At 51.9% G+C, this 11,212-nt stretch overlaps 1 protein-coding gene across 2 annotated transcripts; it reads left to right on the plus strand.

The window, feature by feature from the left end:
* Positions 1 to 811: 811 nt before the first annotated feature.
* On the plus strand, positions 812 to 10,782 carry LOC125331730 (zinc finger protein 70-like). 2 transcript variants are annotated; one of them, XM_048316164.1, is made up of 4 exons: positions 812 to 1,829; positions 2,131 to 4,975; positions 5,486 to 5,619; positions 5,847 to 10,782. In XM_048316164.1, the coding sequence occupies exon 4, from the start codon at positions 7,371 to 7,373 to the stop codon at positions 9,171 to 9,173; it is 1,803 nt and encodes a 600-aa protein (XP_048172121.1). In that variant the 5' UTR covers positions 812 to 1,829; positions 2,131 to 4,975; positions 5,486 to 5,619; positions 5,847 to 7,370; the 3' UTR covers positions 9,174 to 10,782. The 2 variants fall into 2 exon arrangements, with proteins under 2 accessions (XP_048172121.1, XP_048172044.1); XM_048316087.1 differs by having other exon boundaries at positions 7,028 to 10,782.
* Positions 10,783 to 11,212: the final 430 nt, after the last annotated feature.

Raw genomic sequence — 11,212 nt, forward strand, 5'->3', positions numbered from 1 at the left:
GCAGGGCTGTGCTGTCTTCTCAACCCTGTGCACATCATTTAGACATTTATAGTTGGAGGTTTTTATACTGTCTTGTAATGGGGCTGCTATAATGGGGTTTTGGGATAGAGAGTTGCAACCAGAGTGAAGAGAGAAGGACCAGGGCAGGAAGGGTGACTGGTGCAGGGCTAAGGATCAAGGTCCTTGAGCATCCCAGTTCCCTGCTCACCACTTCAGACACCTGGAGATGTTTGATCCGCCCCACAGTGGTGACAGCACATGGGGCAGGGTGAGTAGGGCAAGGAGAGGTTTCTGATCTGGGGGCATCACAGCCACAATCCTTCCTTCTCCCTCCTCACAGAGCAGGAGGGACTCACTGGGAGCTCTCCCCATGAAAATAAAACCAGCTTCAGGTTCAAGAAGCCCATTGATTGTAGGACAGAGAAGCAGATAAGTCACTGTGATCTGTCCAGGCTTGATATCAGCGCTGGGGCCATTTGTGCTTACACCAGTTTTTCATCTTGAGCTCTTATCAGATGAATGTGATGGATATGGAAGCAGCCACAGACACTGCAGTTGTTTTCATGGTGGCAGGAGGGGAAACCGTGGGCTTGTGGTGCGCAATGAAGCTGTAAGAGATGCAGGCCAGAAAAAGAAAAGCTTTCCTTGCTAATCAGGCACTCAACAGCAATTAAAGAAAAGCAGGGGGTTGGAATAGCATAGAAAATTAGTTGGATTCTGAACACTTTATTATCTTGTATCTCATTTGCCTTACTGTGAAAGCTGTTTCCTAAATTAACAAAAACAATCCACAGTGTAACACGGCAAGGAGGGGCTCCCTCAGCCTCAGCTGGCACCTCTCGTGTTTGCAAATCTCAGCAACAATCACAGGCTCACCTGAGCAAATAACTGGGCTCCCTGCTGCCTTATCTCCCCACTCCCAATTGTCCATCCCTCCTGCATTGTGAGTACCCAGCACAACATCCCACCTCTTGCTCTCAAGCCCCCTGACGTGATTAACTGTGGCATCTTTAACAAAACCTGCGGCAATATTTCCTTCTAAAGCAGAGTGAAGATTTCATTTACCCATCCTCCTTTGTTTTGCCAAATTCCATTTTTATTCCACTGTATAATTAATCAGGCACTGGAGCATATGACAGCCTGGTTTAAATTTAGTTCTCAGTTCCCCTCTGTAGCCTTGTCAGATACAGCTGGCCGGTCAAACATGGGGTTGGGGTTGTCTGAAAAAGCAACACAGAAATTGCCAGCCTGGATCAGATCTTTCCTCCATCAATTCTAACACCTTGTCTCCAATGGCAACCAGCACCAGGCACTCCAGAGAGTGAGGAGTGCACAGGTGCTGGAGGAGAAGGATGCACCAACACCCACCCTGCCCAAAGGGGAAGGTGCTCCTGAGCTGGGGGTCCTCTGCCATCAGAGGGTGGAAGGACACACTCCCACATCCCTCCTGCAGTAGCTGCTGATCCTTGTGCTCACTCTGAGAGCCCACGGAACAGCCCAAGCCACTCAGGGCTTGCCCAGACAGGTGAAAAAGGAAGGTGTGTGCAAAGCCTGGAGGCTGCTCAAGGGCTTGGTCCTTGTGGAAATGTCAGGGGGTGACATGGGACAGATGATTTTCTGCAGAGTGCGGCACTCCAGGCACTGTAAGGCAGAATGTGAGATCATTTCAGGGCTATACTGATCTCTCACCAGGGAAGTGCAGCACAGAACTTGCTGGTGCACAGGGCTGTGAGATTTATGTTTTACCCTTTCTCCATGCAGGCTTTCTTTCCTAGTTTCATTCATTTCACCTTCCCACCAAACACCAAACATCTACTTGCTGGTTATATGTTGCAGTGGGGATCCTGCAACACGCATATATCAAACCAGGAGTCCCGTGGAAAGGAAATATATATGGACAGACAGATTCTTGCTAGATGTTTCAGAGATGTTTATTCCTCCAGCCGCATGGCCGGAGCTCTGCTGAGGAACTCCCCCAGTCACGGGACCTGAGGGTCCTTCCCCACACAGGGGAACCCAAAACAACCAATGGGAACGAGGCTGACCAGGGGCTTGGGAAACTCCATGCCTCCCCTCAGGGCCCCTCTCCCAGGGCTACATGGCAGGGGGAAGGGACCCCAACAGTTATAGGCACCACTGCAATAACTTGCTTCTACTCCTTGATCCCTCCCCAACTCTGTGCAGGTCTGTCCTTCCAGGTTATTATTCCCAGAGCTGGGTAAGCTGGGCCTATGTCTTGCCTTTTGCTGACCTGGTATGAAGAATGATCTCCCAAAGGAGGACAGGGCTTGGACATGCCATGCCAGCACCGCTGTGTTTCTTGGAATGACTGTCCATGTCAGGACATCAAGTCATGATGCAGTGGAGAGAGGATTTGGCAGGTGAAGGTCTTGGAGGATTAGGGTGTTTCATGAGGAAAGGAGCTTGGGGGTCAGAGCCTGGTCTGGGAAGACACTGGGAAATAATTCTCATTTAAATAAGAGCAAACAAAGGCAAATATATAATGTGTATTTGGGAAACAGAGAGAGAAGTGGAGAGAGAAACAGAGAGGATGTGAGCAAAACACATTCACACATTTATTTATACATACTGCCCAAATGCAAGAGACTTTATTAGACCAGAAGTGAAGCATTACCTTAAAAAAAAAAAAATCAAACAAACAAACAACAAAAACCCCACAAAATCCCCACAAAATAACAAAGCAAATTGCCCCAAGTGTGAGGTTTCCTAAGTGGGAGGACCTGGCAGCGCTTTCACTGGCATCTAGTGGTGCATTGCAGAGGCAGTCGATGGCACAGCTTCACTTCCAAAGTGGATTTCCCTTCAGGCTGGGGCATCACCACTTCCAAAATGGGTTTACAAAGAGGTGGTTTTGGACACAGCCTAACTCTGCCCTGACAGCTTTGTCTGTGAATCACTTTTGGGCATGAACATAAAATGCTTGGAGTCTAGTTTTGACCACATGAGCAAAATCTTGGCATCATACCATTGGGACCATTTGGTCTCTCTTTCCTTGGATTTTGGGGCTTTGCAGGAGTCTGAGGGGACATCAGGCAGATCTGATCTGTTTGGAGGAGAGGCTGAGCTGGGGCTGGGAAAATGCAGATGTCAGTGGGGAGCAGCAGGAACGCTGAGGGCACAAGTCCTCTGCCCTGCTGGAGGTGTCCCCTTTGGAATAAGGTAAATGGTGCCCCAGTGGACAAATGGACACTGACACAGCTGGCATGGCACGATCCTGGCCCCTTCCTCCAGAACCCTCTGGAAGCAAAGAAGTCACAAAAACAGTCTCCACCCCTCCAGGGTTGAGATTCATCTCAACCCTCATCCATGTCCTGTCCCAACTCTCTCCCTCCAGGGTGACACACCCCCGTGTTTGATAGAGCTGCTGACTGGCACCAGGCAGGGTTTGTGGGGAGGTATTATGGAAAAAGGAAGGATGGAAAGGGGAAATGTTAGCCAAGGAGTCCCCAGCATGACCTGGGGTCTACTGTGGCCCTACACCGTGGTCTCTCCTGCCTGTCCAGGACCTCCTGTGGGATTCTGGTGCATCAAAGCAGAGCAACTTGAGTAAGGCAGACTGAATGAGGCTTGTGTGTCTTCTGTTGTGCATGTCCTGCTCTAGAGATGGTTGAATTTGCATGAATTCTTTCTTCACTGGATTGGGGTAAAACTGGAATATAGGTGCCTCTTCAAACTGGTGCTGCTGTCTCACACTGCTGGTTTGTACTGGGGTAAAAAATATATCAGCAGACTTTAGCTTAGTTTACAAACAGTGTGTAGAGTAAATCTGAACTCCAGGGAATATGTAACTTTAAATTTCCCTGTGTGATCCAAGCCAGACACCATCTCCTGCCTCAGTTTCCCTGAGTCAGAGAGGAGAAGAACAGCATGTTTGCAGCCTTGAATCATATGTAGGACAGGTTTGGAGGTGCTGGTGCATGCAGGAATAAGTGTTATTGTCCAGCCTCAGAGGCATGGGACAATCCCAACTCTGCCCCAGGGAAGAGCCGTGCTGCAGCAGCTTTTCCTCATTCCCATGCTCCTAAAACCTTCCCAAGGAAGCATCCTGGGCTAGAGCTTCCTGCTGAACCTCTAAGCCTCATTGTGCAGGGCAGGTCCAGGATGGTCTGGGTTCTTTCCATGGGATCCAGCTGAGGCTCAGCCTCTCCCAGGCAGTGCTCATCCCTCTGCTAAATCTACTCCACATCCCTCAGTGTCCACCCTTGTCAAATCCACCAAGTCACTGAGTATCAAAGGGATCCTTTGCTGGTAAATGGGCACAGACCCTCCCCACTCCGCCAAGGGGGATTGCAAACTGCTGCACACACAGGAGTACTCCCTGGAATGCATCCTTCCTCTCTGGATACAGAAATACTCCCTGGGATGCGTCTTTCCTCTCCTGAAACCTCCTGGAGCCTGGGAGGGAAGAAGGATGCTCGCAGTGCCGCCGGATGTTTTCCTCCCCAGAACAACAAAAACTAAGGGAACACTCTCAGCTGGGACAAGCGGCAAATGTCCCGAAGCTGGCCCAGTGGCTGCCAGGGCAAGGGAGGGCAGGATCGGGACCAGGGATGCAGGGAAGGGGGACTACAACTCCCAGAAGGCAGCGCGGGCCGGGGACCCCTCCAACTTTCCACCAACACGGCGGAGAGAAGAAGGACACCCCGGGGACAAATCCCCCTGCGCTCCCTCCCGGCGCTCCCGCCGGCACCTTGGCGGTGCCTGGGCATCCTTCGGGGCGCTGCCAGCGCGGAGCATCGGCCCTGCCCGGCCCTGCTCCGCCGGGCTTGGCTCTTCGGCTTTGTTTGGCTTCACCCTTCCTCCGGTAGCTCTCGCTGCTCTTTAGGTCAGACTTCCTTTAGGTCAGCCCGGCTGCGGCCACCACACAATTTCCAGCCGAGTCTGCGCCGCGGCGGTGCCGCCGGGGATGCTCCGGAGGAGGGAGATGCCAGCGCGCACCTGAGGGACCGCCCAGGTAAGGGGTGCTCGGCCACCAGCCCTTCCTGAGTCCCCGGAGCCGAGGGAAGGACACAGCAACTCCCTGGGATCTGGTTCTGCCCTTCCTTCAAACCCCGAGCCCCGGGGATGGCGGAGCTGGAAGGGTGGGTTGGGATGTGGAGGATCTGAAGAGTGGAAAGAGGAAAAAAAAAAAAAAAAAAAAAAAAAGTAGAAAGGAGGCAGGAATTTCTTCTTTGGCGTTGATCTGAGTTGAGAGATTTGTTGCTTTTTGCCGGAATTCCTGGCGACTGAAACGCTGCTGCCAGGGCGGTGTTTCCCTAAGGGGCAAGTGTGAGCATCCCTGGTGAGGGGAGAGGCCGTGGACAGTGCAGTGACCCACTGGCACCTGCGGCCCCCCGGGACCCCCCAGCATCACCCAGACCCCAGGAGGGTCCTTGGTGCCGAGGCTAAATCCACTATCCACTCGGGGTTAATGACTTTCCTTAATAAAGATGCAATACTGAACTTTTCTGAGTCCTCTTTCCAGCCTGGCTGCTGCTGAGGCTTTGTCTGCTTTGAGATAAAACCCGTTGTGTTGTCACACAGCTCCTCCCCCCCGACGAAGGAGTGCTGGGGTGTCTCCCCTCCAACAGCAAACACTGAGCCCAGTTCCTGCTCCAGGTGGGTGTGTTTTGTCTCTCCTGGCTCAGTATAACTTCGCAGGTGGTTGGGTTTTGGGATGTATTATTAATATTAATGTTATTAATATTAATTATATTAGTTCTATTAACATTAATATTAATAATGTTATTACTATTAATGTTAGCATTAATATTAATAATAATATTAATATTACTACTCCTAATACTGGTTTTGTTTTCCTGTGGTTCCTCTGTACCATCATGAAGAACTCAGCTGGGATGGGAGCACCATTGTGTTCATAGCTCTTACCAGCAACAGTGGGATCCAGATGGATTGGCTGGTGGGGAAACACATGGCATGACCAAATCTGAAGTAATTTTCCCCATTATAACCGAAATAGCTGCCCAATTAATTTACCACACTGACCCCTCTCCTCTGATGAACTCAGAGCTGCAAACTCTGCATCCCAGTTGTGCCTGGATGTTTATCCTCCACATCTCCCACTGCCTGTCCCCTGATCCATGGCAAGCCCCCTCCCCAGCCCCTGCACCTCAGCTCCCCAGGGACTCATCTTCCCAGCCACTGCCCTGCTGGCCTCCCAGACCTCCTGGGATGAGATCTCACCAGCAGCCTGTGTCCCTGCTGGCCTCCTGCCCCATAACTGGAGATTTTGGCAGCCTCACCCTCAGCCATCAGTGCAAGCCTGCCCAGCCACATGTGCTCCTGTTGACAGTCATCCCCACTGCCTTCCTCCCCTCAGCCTTTCTGGCTCCTTTTCCAGCTGCAATCCACCCTCCTGATGGGAGACACTGCTCACATCTCTGTTGGCCCTGATTTATTTACTTTTCAAATGGAAATGCGTAAGGACCCACACCCTCCTGCCAACTGGACCCTCTTGAGGAGGACAAAGTCACTTCAGCTTCCAGATTTCCCTTCTTCAGCTTCCCACTGAGGACATCACTGACCTGTCCTCCCCTGTGCATGGAGATCTGTCCATCCAAAGCAGGACACCCCAGTTTTGCAAGTGATGACGAGTTTGGGGTTTCTTCTCAGTTCAGGGGATCTCATTTGCTCTGCAGCCACTTGCCAAAAATGAGTCTAATTACAATAACTACTGCAAAGTGCATTATTTAATTAACTTACATATCTTCTTGATCAAAGGACAGAGGACTGTTCTGAGAATAAATCACTAGCATGGCAGTAGTAGAGCTGATACCTCAGTGTCATTGCGACAGCAAATGCATCACTGACCCCCCAAAACTTTGGGAAATCATCCCATTCCTGCCCTCTCTGCCAGTGTCCAGTTGAGCCTCTGGCTTTGTTGGCCTCTGGTTCAGTGTTTTGTGGAGCAGCCAAGGTGCCACCCATTGTGTTGACGTACTGAACACAGGAGGTGGAGAAGAGATAACAACCTAATAATTTTCCCTTTATTTTTTCAGTCTGGCAGTTTAAGTCTCCAGGAATAGCAGAGAAGCCTTTCCAGGAATGCCAGGGAAGCCTCTCCAGACAAAAGGAGGATGGAGATGGAGCTATAAGCATTTCATCTACAAGCTGAGGTGTCAGAAGGCCAAGGAATGAGGAAGAGCAGCACACTGTGTTGGCCCTGAGCTGGCATAGAGCAGCAGCACCCCGTTCCCACGGGGAATGCATCCATTCCAGCACTCTTTGATGTGTGTCCTGGTGGTTTTTGCATCCCCACTGTGGCTCTGTTGTACCCATGGGCTGCCTGGCAGCTATTGAGGACCTGCCATGAGGGATGTGGTCAAACCCAGGGTGCCACAGACCCACCCATGCGAGGAGTGCAGGAAATCCTTCAGCAGGCAGGGGAACCTGAGCGGGCACCAGCAGATCCACACAGCAGAGCAGATCTTCCCTTGCGGGGCGTGCAGGCGGCGCTTCACCACGTGGGCCCACCTGGCCACCCACCAGAGCATCCACACGGGACAGAGACCCTTCTGCTGTGGGAACTGCAGGTGCTGCTCCTGCCTGGGGATCTGCCTGGCTGCCCTCCAGAGGCCTCACGCCGGGGCCGGCCCCTTCGGCGAGAGCCTGAGCTCCAGGATCTCCCTCAGCGCCCACACGCGCACCCACGGCGAGGGGAGCCCGTCCGCCTGCGCCGAGCGAGGGAAGAGCTTTGTGGAGAAGGGCACCCTCACGGCCCACGGGGAGGTGCACAGGAGGGAGAAGCCCTGCGAGTGCCCCCAGTGCCGCAGGCGTTCTGGGCAGAGGGCACGCTGCTGGCTCAGCAGAAGGGGCACCTCTGGGGGGGCCCTTTCATCTGCATGGAGTGTGGGAAGGGTTTGAGCACCAAGAGGTGCTTCAGTGTCCACCAGAGGAACCACGCCAAGCAAAAAGGGCACAGCAACAGTGTCGTCCAGATTAAAGAGGAGCCTGATTTTGGCTTCAGGCCAGAGGAGAGTGTGCTGGAGAACATGGCCCGTAAAGGAGATGTGGCTCAGGAGTGTAGCATACCTAGAAACCCATCAAACCCAAGAAACCCTCCTTGGAAAATCCAGGTGAAGGAGGAACCAGAACCACCCCCTGATGGCACAGCAGGCACTGCTGCAGCAGCCTGCCAGAAACTTCATGTCAAGGAAGAGCCACCAGAAAACCCAACCTATGGAAAGCTCTTTGATTCAAAGATCCCACCACCAGTCTTACAGGGGAGACAGCCTAAAAAGGAAGAAGATGCAGATGGGCAGCACAAATGGGAAGTCCCAGTGGTCAGTAAACGCGTGCTTCATGTGAAGGAAGAACCTGAGGAAAGCACTGATTTTGGGATGTGTTATGGACAGAAGCCAAACCCCAGTGCTGTCCAGAGGATCCAAATTCAAGAGGAACCTGGTGTGGAGGCCAACCACCAGGAGAGCCAGAGCCCAAAGAAGAAGCAGGAGAAATGCTGCCAGTCCACCAGAGAGGAGATGCTGGAGAAGCATAAGAAATCCACGTCCAGGAAAGATCCCTCAGCAAAAGGAGACCCCCGGGGCGAACAGACATTCCCCTGCCCCGAGTGCGGGAAGAGCTTCAACCAGAAGTCGAACCTGACGAGGCACAGGAAGATCCACACGAGCGAGGGGCCCTACAAGTGCAGCGAGTGCGGGGAGAGCTTCCGCATGAAGCGCAAGCTGCGGCGGCACCAGCGCGCCCACCTCAGCGAGCCCTTCAAGTGCCCCGAGTGCGGCAAGAGCTTCAGCCAGCGCTCCAACCTGCTCTGGCACCAGAGGATCCACACCAAGGAGGAGCCCTACCGGTGCCCCGAGTGCGAGAAGACCTTCAACCAGAAGGCCAACCTCTTCCGGCACCAAACCATCCACGCCCGCATGGGGCCCTGCAAGTGCACCAAGTGTGGGAAGTGCTTTCCCCACAGGCGCCACCTGATCAAGCACCAGCTGCTGCACTCTCGGGGGGGAGCCCACAAGTGTGGGGTCTGTGGGAAGCGCTACCGGCTGAAGAAGTACCTGAGGAGGCACCAGAAAATCCACACGAGGGAAGGAGCTTCTCCCTGCTCAAAGTCTGGGGAGAATGCGCGGACTGGACCCCACCCTGCTGAACAGAGGGCACTGGGCCCTGTGAGGAGTGATGTGGAGAGCTGAGCAGGTGGTGTGCCTGCTCCTGAGGGAAAATCCTTTGAGAAGGGCAAGGGATGGAGACAAACTCTATGTGGGCAGGATCTGGGGGTGGGCAGGTCAACCTGCAGGGACAGTGAGGCCAAGGGGACACAGGACAGCTGAAAACCAATCCTGTACCACTTTTCTGAGTACAAACCTCAGGGTATCACTTGCTCACAGCTGTGGGATGGGGCTGGAGAGCCAAGCACTTGGAGATGGAGGGATAAGAGCTTGGCATCCTTTGTAGTGGTGTAATGTGCCACTAAAGGCTGCCAAAGTTGTGGATGCCAAAATTACCTTGTGTGGACAGTATAGAACCAGGAGTGTCAGGCAGGGTTTATTTTTGTTACATCACTGTGTCTCTAAAAGATGAAGGGCACCTCTCCCCTGCAGGCAAGGGTTTAAACCCAGTCTCCTCCCTCATGCGTCTCTGATCCACACCTTGAGGGAGCTGATGGACCCTTCCCAACTGGGTGATACAGATTTGGGACAAACTACTGCCAGCTAAATGAGGGTTTTAAGCCTTGAATCCCCCAAACCAGGCTGCCAGATTGGTTTAATCCAGGTCCCTAAAAGTGAGTTATGCAAAACTAATGACTGTTTTCCCAAAGGCAGCCCAGAAGCCAGGGGATTGTGTTCTGGTTTGTGCCCCCACAACCCCAATCCATGGGTGTAAATCAGAGTGGCTTTCCTTACATCGAGTTTCACATCCCTGATGAGCAGGCGGCTTTGCCGCCACGAGTCCCAGAGGCATCGATGACTTCAGCAGCTTGAGAAGCTTGAGCTGGCTTTCAGCACCTGCTTCCCTACCTCTTACTGTGATGCTCTTGGTAGGGTATGGACTCCACTGGGCATTCAAATTTATGGATTTAGGGAATTCAAACTGAGCAGCAGGAATAGGTGAAAAACTTCAGACTTTGTGGACCAGAGAACTGGAAATTATTTCCCTCTAGGGATGTTTTCCCTTCCTTTCCGTGGTGTAAAGGGACTGTGCAGCTACTCAAAACCGTGGACAGTCAGCAGCTGTTATAACTCACTGCTGATGGTTTGTTTGAGTGCTCCCTGGTCAGGTGAATCTTTGTGTCTTGAAAGTCCCTGGTGAAGCAGAGATGTGGATTGAAATGTATGGGTGAAAACAAGTTTAGGATGTTCCAGGGAAATCTAAGGATCACCCTTGTTAGGAAAAATGGGTCTCTATGCAGGAGAAACCTCTCTGCAGGACTGGGAACTGTTCCTTGGCAATAACATGGCTGAGCCAAACTGGACAAAGCAAAATGGCCTCAGTAGTAGGCCAGTAGGGTACAGCAGAGCCTGTCAGTGGGGACAGAATGATAGACAGCAATTTATTTCCTTTCCATTAGCCAAGCTGTAGAGACTTTTGCCAGGAACAGGAACTGCTGTGAGAGGATTTCCAGCTGTATCATTTTGTCCCTGCACAGGGACAGGGCAGTGAGTCAATGCTAGCAGCTCTCCTGGACATCACTGGGTCTTCCACCCTTCACCATGGCCAGTCCTATCTTCTGGGGAAAATCAGGGCTGGCAGTTTGTAATATCTCCTAAATAAATAAGTATTCAAAGAAAAGAAGAAAACAAACTGAGCCTCTCTTCTGTTTTTTTGGGGGGAGTTTATCATAAATATCACCGAGAGAACCACACTGTGTTCTACCCTCACTGCAACAGGTGAGTGGTGCCAGAGCCAGATGTGTACCAGTAGCAACCACGTTTAACTGGGTTTAACTGGGGATTGTCACAGAATCACAGAATGGTTTGGGTTGGAAGGGACCTTAAAGATCATCCAGTTCCATCCCCCCGTCATGGGCAGGGACATCGGGATTGAACAAAGCCAAATCCTCACAGTAGCAAAACAGCCTTCATCCTTTTCTCCCCCATTAAAAAGGCTCCTAGATAATAATAAATATTTTTATTAATAAATAAAATAATATTTTGCACTGCATAGATTTTATTGGAAACCCACCTGTGTACGCATTGCCTGAGCAGTCTCTGTCACCAAGGAAAAGGATGCC

The sequence above is a fragment of the Corvus hawaiiensis genome, chromosome 1 (assembly GCF_020740725.1).
Source record: "Corvus hawaiiensis isolate bCorHaw1 chromosome 1, bCorHaw1.pri.cur, whole genome shotgun sequence".
In the NCBI taxonomy this organism is placed as follows: Eukaryota; Metazoa; Chordata; class Aves; order Passeriformes; family Corvidae; genus Corvus; species Corvus hawaiiensis.